We start from the raw sequence: 15,845 nt of genomic DNA, 5'->3' as shown, positions 1-15,845 counted from the left end.
CAACAATTGTAAAATACAAACCCTTACAAACTAAACCTATACCCGTCACAAAAGCTAGTGACTGCTATCTGAACTCAGTAGCTCAACCTATTGTGTGTTGATGTTTGAAGTGAAAGGTATTGGGTTCAAGTCCAACTGTAATCATCATCAACACTGGAATAAAAGTATATTCAATTGATGAACCCTGGAAATGAGACGAAACTCGTATCCTGGATTCTACTGTTAGATACAACTTAAATTAAATAAGAAAAATTTATACTTAGCAAACAGGAATAAGCAAAACCCAATGGAATGAAACAAAAAATAAACTAACCGTTCCGAATTAGCTGGTCGACTAGTTACAGGTTTTATAATGAAAATCTCTTCAAATAAATAACCCATCAAATAAATTATACCAATTGTGAATTCAGTGAATGTATCAAATAATTTTGTTAAAAAATGTCCACCTAAATTTGTCAATGATTTTAGAAAGAAGAAATACAAATATAGAATTCATATCAGAGGGGTTTTTGTGGATATTATAGTAATATCAATAGTTAAGATCATGAGTCAATGGGAGTCAGACCACCATGGAAAATCTAGAAGCACTGAACGGCCATTTCGTCCTATTTTGGGACTCCTCAGCGTGAATTGGTTAGAGTTAGACATTACCACTGTTGGATGCCGACTCAGTGATCTAGTGGTTAAGCGCTCGCGCGCGAGACTGATAGGTCCTGAGTTTCAATTTCGCGAGGCAGGATCATGGATGAGCACTGCAGAAGATTCTCACAATAGGACCAAACGGCCGTCCAGTGCTTCCAGGTTTTCCATGGTGGTCTAGGTTCAATTGACTCATGATCTCAACTATTGAAAATATATAATTATTTAATATCACCAAAAATTAACTCCACATGTAATAATAAACTGGAATGTTGACTAATGGTTTCGTGAGTAAGACTATAATCTTAGATTCTGTTAATAAATTTGGAAATGAAAAAAAAAAGATTTGTAACTGTGACGGATGCATCCACTGGCGACCTGCATGAATATCTGAGCTACCAGTTCCTCCCTACTATCTTGATATTTCAACAAATTATCTGTTTTCTTGTTTGTTTTAAAAATCATTATGCCTATTAGTATCATAACCTATTCAGGTGTGTTTGTGAAATGTTTACAACCTTTCACTGTACAAATTACAAAAATGTACAATCGAAGATATCGTAATTACTGGCAATATTGACAGAAAAAGAATGAACATTATTTAGATACCCATTTCTGAAATTCTAACATCTAACTGTCGATCACTGAATACTTATCGTCAGGATGAATCAATAAATAAGAAAAGGAAACTCGCTGAAATACTGTGATGAGAATTCTATATTGTACCGAAAATACGGTACTGAATAAAGCAGATTTAATGATAATAATAATAATAATAATAATATCACAGATTGAAATCATGAGTCAATTGAGGGTTGAGAGCTCATTGAAGACAATGGTATACGGTGGCGCAACTTCGTGGATTGGTTGGAGTTAGACATTAACACCATTGGATGCCGGCTCAGTGGTCTAGTTGGTTAAGCGCTTGGCGCGAGACTGATAGGTCCTAGATTCGAATCTCGCGAGGCGGGATCGTGGGTGCACACTGCTGGAGAGTCCCACGGTAGGATGAGACGGCGGTCCAATGCTTCCGGGTTTTCCATAGTGGTCTAGCTTCCATTGACTCATGATCTCAATTATTAAAGTTACTATAATATCCACAAAACCCCTCCCTCTATTAATTGATTATTCTTAATCGATTTCTCCTCATCTCTTTTATATATGGAAACTAATCCACTACTATTATAAACCTTTTTTTAAAGTTATTTTCTGTTCATATATGTTTGATTTCAATTTTGTTGTACTAAACCACCATACGCATTTATTACAGGTTTTAGCTTGTTTAAGTCAGTCCGTCAGTAAGTCAGCATTCACATAATCAAAATAACTGTAAAAATAAAACAATTTCTAAGGCGTTTGAAATATCGATGACATAGATTGGCAAAAATTTAGTAATATATCAATGCATAGATGTTAGATGATTGAAGATAATCAGGGGGAGACTATGAGGTTAGGTTTCATGCTAATTGGCACTTAGTGCCAAAGCGTACCTGCGGTGTTGTACATATATAAACGAAGTTATGAAACAGACGAATTACAAGCAAAAAGAGATTTCATAATATACACCTACCTACCTGGTCTAAGGTTGATTAATGCACATAAACACTGACATAAGTACAATTGTTTAGACATAACCTCTTGAAGATTATACTGACTAGATACATCGAAACCCTGAAGCAAAAAAGAAGAAACAATTATCTTGCAGGTTATTTCAGACTGGACGAGTAATATAAGCAATGCTTATTCATTTTGTATTTTCTTGAGGCATAAAAAGTTTACTTGCAAAGTCTAGTTTAACCTCTTGTATGTCGTTGTTATAGTTGAAGTTTCATCGAGCAATAGTTGTTCATTCTAACTAGTCACGTTAGGTCCACTTTGTAAAAGTAGAATACAATCGGTATTCTTATCAGCTGACAATTCACAACATTTGTTGATGTGAAAATTTTTATTTTATATGAACTATAGAAAGCAAATATTGAGATTACATGGGACGAATATCTGCAATTCTAATGTGACAATAACTGTATTCACACTAAAGCAGGCAATAAAGCATCTTCGTATCTTCGATGCGTAATCTTTCCTATTAACACTGATACCTGCTACTACCTCTACTATTGTGGGATTTTGTCTGACAACTTCATCTCTCTGTGCTAATGGAGTATGATAACTTGAACCGATATACATATGTACAGGTTCTCCGTTGTGACTGATTGATCACTTGAAATATGAAATGAAGTCACACAGAGTAAATTACATAGTGATTACACGAACTAACTCATCTGCCAAGTATAATTTCATGAACTCAGCCTTAAATTACCCATCCCTGTTTGAAGGCTATTGGTATTACATTCCTAACTACATCAAAATGGGGCTCAAACCTAAGATCTACGATTACTGATTGGAAGCCTTCACCAAAAAATTAACTCCACATGTAATAATAAACTGGAATGTTGACTAATGGTTTCGTGAGTAAGACTATAATCTTAGATTCTGTTAACTACTGGGAGAGATAAATCATACAAACTTTCTAAAATGTAGTAAATCCCATACATCAAGTCTAAAACTTTCTCTTTTGAGAAAATTCCAATGTCAAACTAAAAAGTTAGGTAGTAAACAGATAAACATATAAGGAAACTTTTTGAACAAGATTTGAAATACACTATCGTCATCACAAAGAAATTTATCACTGAACTAACTCCATCTGCCATTAGAATATGTACACCAGCATTATTTGTACTACGACCAATAAATGATGCGAATGAAGCTAAATTCGACCATTTTGTAACATCCCCATCACGTCCTGGTCCATAATGTGCCATAAAAGCTTCTTTTGGACCAGCCAAGAAATCATTTTCACGAAAATCACAATGACCGGTTAATGTTAAACCAAATCCTTTAGCAGACAGCAATGGTTGTTGTTTCTCTGAAGTAGTACTAGTATTATTAGTAGGACTGTTATGATCGACAGATTCAGTAGTATCTCCTAGTAGTTTATCATTCATATTGGAATGATGACTAGGACTGAGTGTATTGTTAAGCCGTTTCGATTCATTTGATGAGTGAATATGATATGGAGCATTACATCGTCGCCATAAAGTATATTCTGAGAAACCTCCAGGACCAGCACATATATCAGCAAAATATAATACATCCTGTGTAAAATGGAAAGTATGACGATAAGAGAAAATTTATAATTCACAGTAAATATCTGTCGTGTTCAATGTGTAATTTAAGAATAATTAAAGGGGAAAACTGCAATACTAACAAAATCATAGTTTGTTTTATGAAACTTGCTGAATTCTAATTGCCCCTAAATGCCCTGGTACGGCCGAGATGCTCTCACACGACCACACCCATATAGCCTCTGCCAGGGAAGTCCTACTCATTGCCTTCTCGTGGCGGGGTGTTTACGAAATTGAGAGGACAAAAAGCGAATGTCCGGAGCCTTAGCCGGGCCGATGGGCACGGTGAGTCCACCTAGGGGAGTTAGAAGACCCCGAATCCAAACCAATGGCGCACATCGGCTCCAGCATCCTGAGGGAACAAATGGTGTATGAACCAATCGTTGATCACCGACTACCATGGGACTGCATCTCCTTACGTTGCTGCACTGCCTTGTGGGCCAGACCTTTAGGTCAAAGGCTCGGGGAGTAGTCCCTAAAAAACCACCTGCTTCGGTCTGGGCACCCGAGCAGTATCACAGCCCTCACGCAAATAAAATGAAAATGACGATATTTACTGAGAATTCTATTCACGCTTCGATATTCATGCTTTTTTAATATAACATATTCACTGTTATATCCTAGTTACTCGTAATTTAATCTTCACTGGGATATAACATTCACCAAAGTTGTACTGACGATATAAAACTAGAACACATTCGTTTATTATTTGACAGCTACTTCAATAAGTAATTAATTTGACATAGGGAGACACTTTAATTGTATGTACTAGGTCGAACCACATTTGTTGAGAAAAAACATTACGTCTCAGTGTTTCACATTTCTCAAAGGCAATCAGTTGACAAAAGACACTGTCAGGTAGTACCATCTGCTGAGGTCTGATCTCTATCTAGTCGAATTTAGGTGGAATTTTGTTCTCTGAGCTGAAGTTTGTGCTGATGATGTCGTTCAGAAGAAAGCTCCACGACCAAACCATCCAGCTCAGAGAAAAAAATAAACCTAAATCACCCACCTAAGCTACAATTATTCGCCATCTCAAAAGGTCGAATTCTATACTACTACACTGGTTGCACATGGTAGTTAGCGAACAGAGCGTGCCAGTTTCTACATTGATTCAACGAGTTTTTGTTGTTGAAAATATGGTTTATGATAAGTGTTGTTGCAAAAAGATTAGACGCATTACATCAGAATAAAAGTGTACTTCCCTGTATTCAGTGAATAACAACTAAAAAAGCTATGGGATGGAGAAAAGGTTTTCATAAAACTACTTTACTGATTTTAACTAGAGCAATGTTCTTTCGGAACAGCTGAAAGACTATCTTCAGCATGTATGATAAAAATGTTTAAAGGGCAAAAATAAGTAATAGGATTGGATTCCAAATACAAACTCGTACTTTCCAGTGCTTTTCAACACGTTCTGTGGTATTTGCAAATAGGCGAGCACTCAAATTAGGAAGAACACAGTGGGCACACTTGTAAGTATATTATAATTTTAACTAAAATTTGGGGCGTGTTAAGGAATAACGAGATCCCAAGGGAAATTTGAATATAGCAGTTCCAGATAAGCCATTATGGAACTCTAAATGTACTATAAAATCATATGAAAAGTTTGTTCGACAGTTCGTTTCATAATTCTATTGTTAACATTGAGCACCAGACCTATCATTTTAGTCGACAAGTTGACATTATTAGATTGCAATGCTACAATCAAGCTTGAAAAAGTTTTTATTTCGAATGTGACTGGTCATAAACTCCCTATTCTCGGACGTTGTAACTTGCTGATCAGAGATGATAACTGTTAAATTATAACCTGTGAATTTTTGGTTACTGATTGCGGACCATTTATCCTGGGGCTATAGAGTTTAAGAATGCCTCAAGTATAACTCTTCCTACTGATCAATGTAAATATTTCTGATAAAGTGTTTGATAACGTGTTGACTACAAAAGTGAAGTGCAAAGATTTGAGATAATTGAAGTGAGTATTCCTTATACATTTCTTGTTTTAATATAATGGGAATTTTTCAGTGGTTACATAAAGCCCGACATTTGCATAAGCTGTGTGCTAGCTAATAATCTCTTTGTTTATTGATACGCCCCAAATCCAAGTTAAAAACATAATATACTTACAAATGTGTCCACTGTGTTATTCCTAATTTCAGCGCTGGTCTATTTGAGACTACCAGAGTATTTGTTGGACAGTACTGGAAATTACGAGTTAATATGCTAAATATTGATGATCTGCAATTTTACCCTCATCTGATTTTCAGCTAGCCGACAAATAACTTTACACATTCATTGTATTTCATATGTACATAGTAGATTTAATTTCGTGATTTATATATCCACAGTGTTTAGCTATTCTTTTGTCCCGAAACATTTCTATTACGCCAGATATTAGGGATCCGTCTGGTGGAAAAAGTAACCACTTCAATTATTTTAATGACAAATTTCTTTGATCGTTTCATTATAAAAGGGACGAAATGAAACATTAAATGATTTTGATAGTTCGATCAAGTATATACGTTGATACAGGATATAGATAAGCCCAAAACACATTACAATACTAGTTCGTTTAAATCAAACAATTCAGTTGAAGTTGAAGAAAGTCATAATTACCGTTACAACAATATACTTATCAGATAACCAGTTAAATAACTTTGTACTCTTCTAACTTTAAAGAACATGTGATTATATAATACATGAAAATACAAGGTAAACCCACAAATACTAAATCTTACCATATACAAAACTAAGACATTTATCATACAAGATTGAGTAGTAGGAGGTTTATGTTTAATTTAATTCACAAATGAAAAATGATATGATAAACAAGTTAATGAAAATATCAGATGGGTTTTTGTGGAGATTGTAGTAATTTCAATGGTTAAGATCATGAGTCAGTTGAAGCTAGATCACCATGGAAAACCTGGAAGCACTGGCCGTCCAATGCTTCCAAGTTAATGAAAGTCAAACAGAAGCTTATATATGAGTTGACGATAACAATAAATCCACATATATATAAACTGAAGCTACAGAAAACAACCTCCAAATAATCACATTGTCATCTATTCTTTCCACCTAACCATTCCCAATGTGAGAAGAATTATTTGAAGAAATGTAACAGTGAAATAAACATGACCGCTTTTCTCTCATTTGACTTTTAAAAAACGCACTTACATCTTTTGGAGCAGCAGTTGTGAACATTCCATTAAAGATTGAATCAATGTTGGCCATTTTCATTGCAGCTCTAAAAGATTAATAATAGTGATAAGAATAACAATAATGATAATAATAAGTGTATATAATACCTAAATCTTAAGTACAGGAGAGAATACCTGTTCCATGATAACCGAATAGTTGAAATGATTCATTTTTTACTTCAACTTTTAAATGATCAAATTCCATAATATTTCAACAATTCTCATTATTGCAAATGATTACAATGAAAACTGTCTAAGCTTAATCAATCAAATACCACTACAGAATACATGAAATGTGGCTAGGATTAGAAACTAAGAAACCATTACAAACTGAATTAGATATCATTACTGTTAGAATGGATATCATTATTTATGAGAGGTAGATCAATATGTTGAAATGATTGAGGTGATTAACTAGTCATAATCAATACGTAAAACTTGGCATAAATATGGATTAGTCTAAGTTGCCACACTATATCAACATGATGAAATAAAATTAACACAAGTTTAAAATGGTATAATTTGCAGCATCAATGTTGTAAAGAAATATTGATGAAGTCAACAATTGTCATTTCATATTTGACAGTTAATTATCATTATCATTATGTTGTTCAACTTGGACTATTCGATGGAAAGGCGTAGAACTAATGAAGTATGTACATAAATGACTAGTCATTCTTACGCCCCCAAACGCCCTGGTACGGTTAGGGGTGGGGAAGGTCAGATCTTCTCCAAATGTTCTCACATGGACACACCTTGACAGCAACTGACAACGACGTCCTACTCACTGCCTTCTCGAAGCAAGGGTATTGTTTACGAAATTGAAAGGACGAAAAGCGAATGTCCGGTGCTTTAACCACGTTGGTATAGATGGATACGGAGGATACACTTAGTGGAGTTTGAAAACCCTAAATTCAAACCAGTCGTGCACATGGACTCCAGGATCTTAAGGAAACAAATGGCGTATGAACCCAATGATGTTCACCTACTAACATGAGATTGCATCTCCTAACGTTGCTTCACTGCGTTGTGGATTAGACCTCTAGATCAAAAGCTCGGGGAGTGGTCTTTTAAGAAAACCACCTGCTTCTGTCTGGAGACCCGTGCAATATCCTGGCCCTCACACAAATCAAATGACGAAGTGTGTCGCATATGTATTTGGTGCCTTTTTGTACCAAAACTTATGTGTTTAAGTAAATAAATAAATAATCATTCTAATATCTATGTTATTCCACCTACAACTGTGTCACTATTTATACGATGTGTACTCGATTGACTAGACAAAGATGTATTTCATCACTTAGACAAGCAACCACGGCACAGTAAGTGGGACAAAATTAAATGTTATACAATATGCTTCATACTTTATAAACAATTAGATATTATGATCATGGCGATAACAAAAAAGCCAAATGATCCCATTTTTTAACATACCTCCAGGTATTGTCTTACTGGCCTAACTATTCAAGCCACTCAAAAGACTGATTCTGGTCATGCTATCCCACCAACATTGTCTTTTGAAAATTCTCATATAGTAAAATAAATAAATCCAAAAACTAATGAACCAAAACCTTTTACAATGTAGAGGTGTTAACATACCGGCAACCTGAGCCTAAATAATGTGTACTAACGTCTCACGTTCAATCTGTTATCTTACTACTATGGTTGTTAAGTGAGTTCCAATTTTTCGTATCTAAACGATCAAAACCATCATTGAGGTATTTTAATTTTTTACACCTAGTAATACCAGTTACTACTTCTAAGTATTGTCTTTTCTCATCAACTTTTCCATTTTCGTCCAGTGAATCATTATCTCTCATATTTATCAGCCACCATTTTTACTACCTTTTGTTAATAACTCAGTGGGTTCCAATCCTAGAGGGAAGAATATCAGTTCCCTTACGATTGCAAGTACACCTAGCTGATGGGTGCAAACTAGCACGAAACCTAGATTTATTGTTATGTCGACTGATTTCAACCACTGTACAGTCTACACATCTCATTTGGTCTGAACCATTATTCCACACTCTCCATTAGTTATATAATTACTATGGATCTTTGCACTGGGATTTTTGGCAACTAACCGTCAACTAACAGATCATAATAATATTGATTATAAAATAACAAATAACAAAACTAATACATCATCATATTTACCTGTTCATAAAAATCCCCTTCTTTATCAATTCGTATGGATTACAACGTTCATGACTTTTAGTGACATTCAATTTTGATAAATAATCCAACTGATTCTATACATAAGTAAGAAGACGAATGAGAAAGATGATTAGATTATCATGCCAAATGTAATACAAAGACAAAAGAGGAAAAAAAATGTGCAGCCAAATTAAACACAGTCTATGTAATCAAATGTCAATTGCTGGATGTTGAATACGATTTTAACAACATTCTATAATAACTAACATGTGCTTACCAATGACTAACTTTGAAATGTGATTCGCGAAGTTATAGTGAGAAGTTGTGACTAGTAGAGTTCGACTATGTCGGGGGTGAGATAAGTATCATCACTGACAATGGATGACTTGCGAAATATTACGAGTTATTTTGGAATTAGACATGTTGGCCACTGGATATCAACTCAATAATCTAAAGGTTAAGTGCTCATAGTTAAACCTGAAGGTTCTGAGTTCTATCCTCAATGGTGGACCCATAAATACTCACTACTAAGTGATCCCACAGTGGGATTAGACAGTTGTCCAGAGCTTCCTTATTTCCAATGAATGTTTAACCGAAATCAGTTCGTGATGTTAAACTCCAAATACAAACTAACCAACTCAAATCCGTAGAAAAGAACAAGATAATTCACTCAATTCTGAAATATCACCAGTAACCTAACCAGGGGTTCGGTTACCGATATCCATTCAAGAGACTGAGAGTCGCAACGCAATCACTCAGAAGAAATCAACTCAGATAATAAAATTTATTATTGAAACTCGAAATTCAGAAGTGAACAGAGAATAAATACACTCGAACCCCCTGAAATCAATTTTAAACAACATTACCATTGATTAAGATTGAGATGACGCCAACCAGAAGGTCTATACATCAACGCGGGGATTACTGAGACAGAATATTCTTGAACTTATCCCACTTCCCCATTTGAATGTCCCCAATTTTCTCAAAACCTAGTTTTATACTAGTACTGGACATACAGTAAACTAAATGGACGATTAAAAATGTGTGTAAATGTCTCGAAAATAAACTAACAATCAAATATTCTACTACTGTTTTACAAAACATATATAACTATGTAAACTAGTTGAGAAACGTCAGCGAACCTTATAATTTAGAACTTCTTGAACAAGATGGATCGAGCAGAATTTATCTTCATTATCTAACTCTTCAATAGGCGGACCTAAAGCCTCCGGTTCATCGGGACTGATAATTAGAGAATTCAATTCCAATAAGGAATTAATAGAAGGTCCGCCTTCCATTGACCATGACCACGTACGATCTCCATCAGCTGTAGTATAATCATCATCACAACCTTCATGCCAGACTAAATTTGGATTGGAAGATTGATAGAGTTCGCCTGAGAATGATTCAATCTTTTTATCAGATGACGATGTTGTTCTTACTGAACCGAGACCACTTCTGCCTTTTTGTTTACTCAATGCAACCGGTTCAACTACACCGTGAGCATTAACACCCAATCCTTGACCATGTTCATAACCCATCTTTCGCTATTGACCCGAAAAAGATTTTAAACAAGAGAAATTGTAATAGGAAAGTTAAGCATTTATTTCTGTAATTTAAGTGAGTATATAAGCAGATTTTTCAATTAATTTACGACAAACGACAGTATCACTATAAGCATACATTTCATTTATTTTCAAACTTAACCCTTCTAAATATATAAATATCATTTTCTATTTATTAAGCTTGTCGTTTACCGTAATGTTGCAAGAGCGTAATACCGGCTAGTTAATTGTATGCTCTCTTGTATTTAGATTATCATATTTGAATAAGTGGTAATCAGTCATCTATCTTTATTTCATTTGTATACACATATCTAATGCTTCAAATCTTTTATTTCACGCATATAATTTAACTTAAATTAATTTGAGAAGTCTTGTCAAAGCGTCAGTGCTGCTTAATCTCACATGGGACACGCACTCAATAACCAGACAGTCTGATCAACTAGATTTGAGCCGAAATAAGTTATTTTTGGGGTAATATAATAAGTAGAGGCATATATTACAATAGAGATATGCGATGTACTAGATATTTCTTTATTCGCTGACCAATCAGGTCACTTCGGATTGACATATCAACTACATAAATAACACTATGTTAAAGCTCACGACGTTACTCGACCGATTCGAAGCTATTACCTATTGTTTGAAAGTTAAATATTCTTCGAACACTAAACTCCACTAGATAACCTATAGTATTCTAATAATACTGTAACTCTAAAAAAAGCATTACGTTGCCCACAGGGCACTTCGATATTCAAGACTGATGACAAAAACGTCCCGAATAAGTACGTCTTCAGCTAGAACTTACCATAATTTTCCAAGCTACATCGTCAAGTGGATCAGATAGCTGTAAAAAAATAGACAAGATAAAACCTATTGAATGGCATGCTTTCCATTTAAATCTTTTGTGCAATGAATATAATTTTATTTAGAATGTATTTTGCCTAACGATTGTCCGTCAGTCAGTTATAAGAGACAAAAGAATATGCATCAAGTAGACATCGACCCACGGCGATACTCACATCAGTACAGCGAAATGAACTTACTATTATTATTATTATTATTAGTAGTAGTAGTAGTAGTAGTAGTAGTAGTAGTATCAGAGGCAGTAAAAGACTAGATATAGAATGTAATTCGTGAATAAATTCGCGGAATGAAAAGTATAATATTGGGAAACTCAGGATTAAGAAGGTAAACAAATTAAATGGATCTGTGCCGCTGTAACAGACTTCTAACTGTTGCCAAAAGTCTCCAACTATTGGTCATCATAATCTTCCCCCAAACAATTGGTCTCAGCTATCAACATAAGGCCAACAATTAACTTTATCAACTGACTCCCTTTCTCAGTTTAGCTTTTAGTAGTTTTTTAATAACTTATAATATCAACAAAATACATATCCTACTTAACTTCATACATCTTCGGTCAACTAAACATGTTAATGAGAAAGAAGGCATAAAAATTCGGATAACGATTAAATTTAGAAAATATATACTTCGTGCAAGTAAATGATAGACGGTAGACAAACAATAAGTAATGCAGCCGACGTCTAACTCAACGTAGTTCGGTACGATAGACTTATAATATTAGGGTGACTCAGTTGTTACAAGTATTTGAAGATAAACACACGTACGTATCATAGTTTAGTCACCAGAAGATGGAGAGTAGAATATGAACCTACGATTGGAACCAGATATTATTTGCTTAAAGATAGGTATGGATGTTCCACAACCATATAATGAATACATAGCTTAATGTAAAAAAAATAACTAAGCACTACATATTAAGACTATTTACCTTGTGTTTTTCAGCTTTTTTCATTGAACGTTCGTCAGACATCTATAATGCGAATAAGCATCTTAAGTTAATATACATTGTCAAGAAGAAAAGAACAAGTCTCTTGTTTTGTATTTATTCACATGTTTTGTACAGCTGGTAACAAAAAAGGAGTATTACAAGTAGGGCATATCGGATTAAACTCACAAAATACAGACAAACATATCGAACAAACATAACCAATATCAATCAATCGTTTATGACAAAAGCATGCAGCTCGAAAGTCAACACCACTGGATCGACTATCTGGAAGTAAAAGAGATGTTCTCATTTTAGATGATGGCAAAAATACTGACAACAAATACTGTAGTAATCCAGAAACTCTTGGTACTTGCAAGTAAATTCCACCAGTTAGATCTGCAGCCTGCTGAAGAAGACTTGAGTGTCCAAGAGAACTTAGCCCACATCTGCTATTTAAATTATCTGACTGTTGTGGTAACGATAACACACATGTGTCTATTGGAACATGAAGCTTTTGAGCTGTGAACACAGAATTCATCAACGCTAAGTATTGAGAAGAATTGTCATCAGACGCCTTAATAATCAGTATCCGAGAAGAAATCTTTTCACTCCCTTCGCTAAACTCCATAGTCATCTCTAAAGAGTCATTTAAATGCCTTGTAGATGGCTGCAATTCACGACACCGCCGAAGGTAATAACACAATGCTTTTATTATCGCACCAGCCAAAACAATTTGTGTGCTTGTAGAAGAACAGGAGGTCACAAGGTTTAATGCTAGTTGCCTGACAGTGTTATTCATACAGCTAAGTGCGTCATTCTGGCCATCATAAATACAGTTCTACTAAGTGATCACAAAGGGAAGCTGCTTCGCTATTAACTAGAAGTAGGAATAAGCTCAAAAATGACATACTTTTCGTTTTCGAATCCACAAAAAATGATTTTATAATTGACGTGGTGATTTGTTCCTAGTGGGTAAACACCGAGAAACCTAAACATACCATGAATTGTCCTATCAGCTGCTACAACACCATTGGATGACCGATCTCAGTTGAAATCTACAGGTTACTGAAACCTTGAATTTGATGTTAGAAAACAAACCACTATCCGTACCTTACATCTAGGTGTAACGTCTTTGGGAAGAGCTAGTCAGTGAGTCCACCTTCGATTGCCAATTGGAATCCACATGCATCCAGATAGGCCACATGGCGCCAGGATCAAGCACAAAAGCAATCTGTAGCTGACCATACGGTTTCAAATTGAAAGCATAAACTGCTTATACATGAGCGCCGCGAGTTTACCAAATAAAATGAATGAGCTACGTGAACTTGACAATGCTACTAATGCTCATCTGATTGGAATATCTAAAACTTGGATATCTTTTTAGGAGCTGGCAATATCTGGGATATCTTTGTTTCGCAACGACAGAAAAACAGGAATTGGGGGTGGAGTAGCCTTATACACAAGATCATGCCTGGAGGCACATCAAGTTCACAACTAAGAGTTTATCAGTCTTGATGAATCTGTATGGTGCTCAGTAAGATTGTCTACCACCTCTATGTGTCTCGTTGGAGTCATCTAAAGGAGGTGAAAACTCAACTGAAGCTCGGTTCTTCAACTTCATTGAGGATCTGGGATTATTCGAAAATGTGAAGTCGGCAACTCGTCGGAGAAACAGTCAGATGCTGTCGTGCTTCGAGTGGGTATTTACAAACGAAGAATTCCTAGTTGACAACCTCTCAATCTTGGCTCCCCTGGGGAAAAGCGATCACGCTGTTATAGCTTTCAGTTTCGTCAGCAAAACTGAGCTAAGATATACCACCAACAACAGGCGCTGGAATTTCAAACGGTTGAATATGTCAGCTTTATAGGACTATCTGCAACAGGTGGATTGGGGTGTTCACCCTCAACTTGATGTGGATGTTCATTGGGACTTCTTACTGCACACGTTCTTATGTGCTACAAAGCATTCAGTTCCTCAAACGGTCCCCAAAAGCTACAAGCAACCTACAATCATCAAGAACCACACTCTTTGCTTGCTAAGCCGCAAAAAGTACTGTTGGGCAGAATACAAACAAACTGACAACGGCGCGTACAGGCAATACAAACATATAAGGAACATATGCACCAAATCAATAAGAGAAGACAGGCTTCAGTACCAGACAAAGCTTATGGATAAATTTGTCTCCAATCCGAAAAGCTTATTGCGCTATGCAGCCTCTCTTCGACAAGCCAAAACTGTAGTTTCCCAACTGCTAGGTCCTATTGGCCCGACCAATAACGACGGTGACACCGCTAAGCTTTTGGCTGAACAATACTTTCGGACATTTCAACCGACCCATATCAACTATACTGATGACAGCTTCATTTGCAACTTCACAGGACTTTCCAAAGTGAATCTGAGCGCTAGCTTGGTATTCTGGAAACTGCAGCGCCTAAGAAAATACACTTCTCCTGGCCCAGATATGGTTCATTCTGCTATATGAGGGAGGCAGCTTCAATCCTGGCAACACCAATCAGCGCGATGTTCTCACGCTCGCTAAGCCGAGGCAAACTTCCGGAAACTTGGAAGTTGGCTTACATCACACCAATTTTCAAAGGAGCTCGACGCAACGGACCTTCAAGTTACGACCGGTGGCTCTTCTCTCTATACCTTCAAAAATCATGGAATCCCCGATATGCGATGTAAGATATGACTATTTGATGTCCTTAAGTTTCTTCTTACCCCAACAGCATGATTTCAGGAAGGATTAATATTGTATGGCCAACCTGTTGACCGCGGTGGGCATATGGACAAGCATCCTTGATAGTAAGGGAAGGTTGATATCATTTACCTTGATTTCTCAAAAGCTTTTGATAAGGTTAACAGTATGTGTCTTATCAATAAGCTCAAAGGATTGGGTATCAGACCACCTCTATTTGACTGGCTCATTTCATATCTGAAAAATCGACATTTTAAGGTCAGGGTTAACTTCAATTTATCTCAGGCTATGGAATGTCCTAGTTGTTTCCCCAGGGCTCAGTACTAAGACCTCTTCTCTTCCTGATTTATATAAATGATCTCCCACAACAGGTGTCGTTAGACTTATTGCTTTTCGCTGATGACGTGAAACTTTGGAGAGAGGTACGCAACCATGACGATATACAGGCACTTCAGGAGAATCTGACGCGACTTCAAAGTTGGACAGGCGCTAACAGACCTTCCTTTAACACTTCAAAGTGTAAAGTAGTTCATTTGAAACATGTTGCAGACTAGAGTCACAATTTAAGAGACTCCTCTCTAGTCCTGATGCCCTATGATTCGAAGTCGCAC

At 36.0% G+C, this 15,845-nt stretch overlaps 1 protein-coding gene across 1 annotated transcript in view; it reads right to left on the bottom strand.

The window, feature by feature from the left end:
- The window catches only part of FTSJD2_4 (FtsJ methyltransferase domain-containing protein 2), a 32,012-nt gene extending 17,819 nt beyond the window's left edge, over window positions 1-14,193 (bottom strand). Inside the window, exons 1-11 of the mRNA XM_051214098.1 lie at window positions 13,646-14,193; window positions 13,534-13,607; window positions 13,446-13,500; window positions 12,536-13,412; window positions 11,549-11,587; window positions 10,321-10,725; window positions 9,179-9,273; window positions 6,999-7,068; window positions 3,336-3,791; window positions 2,214-2,310; window positions 314-446 (exon numbers count right to left, since the gene is read on the bottom strand). Of these exons, the coding sequence (XP_051067225.1) occupies window positions 314-446; window positions 2,214-2,310; window positions 3,336-3,791; window positions 6,999-7,068; window positions 9,179-9,273; window positions 10,321-10,725; window positions 11,549-11,587; window positions 12,536-12,577 (1,337 nt within the window). The 5' untranslated portion in view covers window positions 12,578-13,412; window positions 13,446-13,500; window positions 13,534-13,607; window positions 13,646-14,193. The remainder of the gene's footprint in view (window positions 1-313; window positions 447-2,213; window positions 2,311-3,335; window positions 3,792-6,998; window positions 7,069-9,178; window positions 9,274-10,320; window positions 10,726-11,548; window positions 11,588-12,535; window positions 13,413-13,445; window positions 13,501-13,533; window positions 13,608-13,645) is intronic.
- Between the last annotated feature and the right edge of the window lie 1,652 nt (window positions 14,194-15,845).

This window comes from Schistosoma haematobium, chromosome 2 (genome assembly GCF_000699445.3).
Source record: "Schistosoma haematobium chromosome 2, whole genome shotgun sequence".
Lineage (NCBI taxonomy): Eukaryota > Metazoa > Platyhelminthes > Trematoda > Strigeidida > Schistosomatidae > Schistosoma > Schistosoma haematobium.
This window is presented reverse-complemented; position numbering and strand designations above follow the sequence as displayed.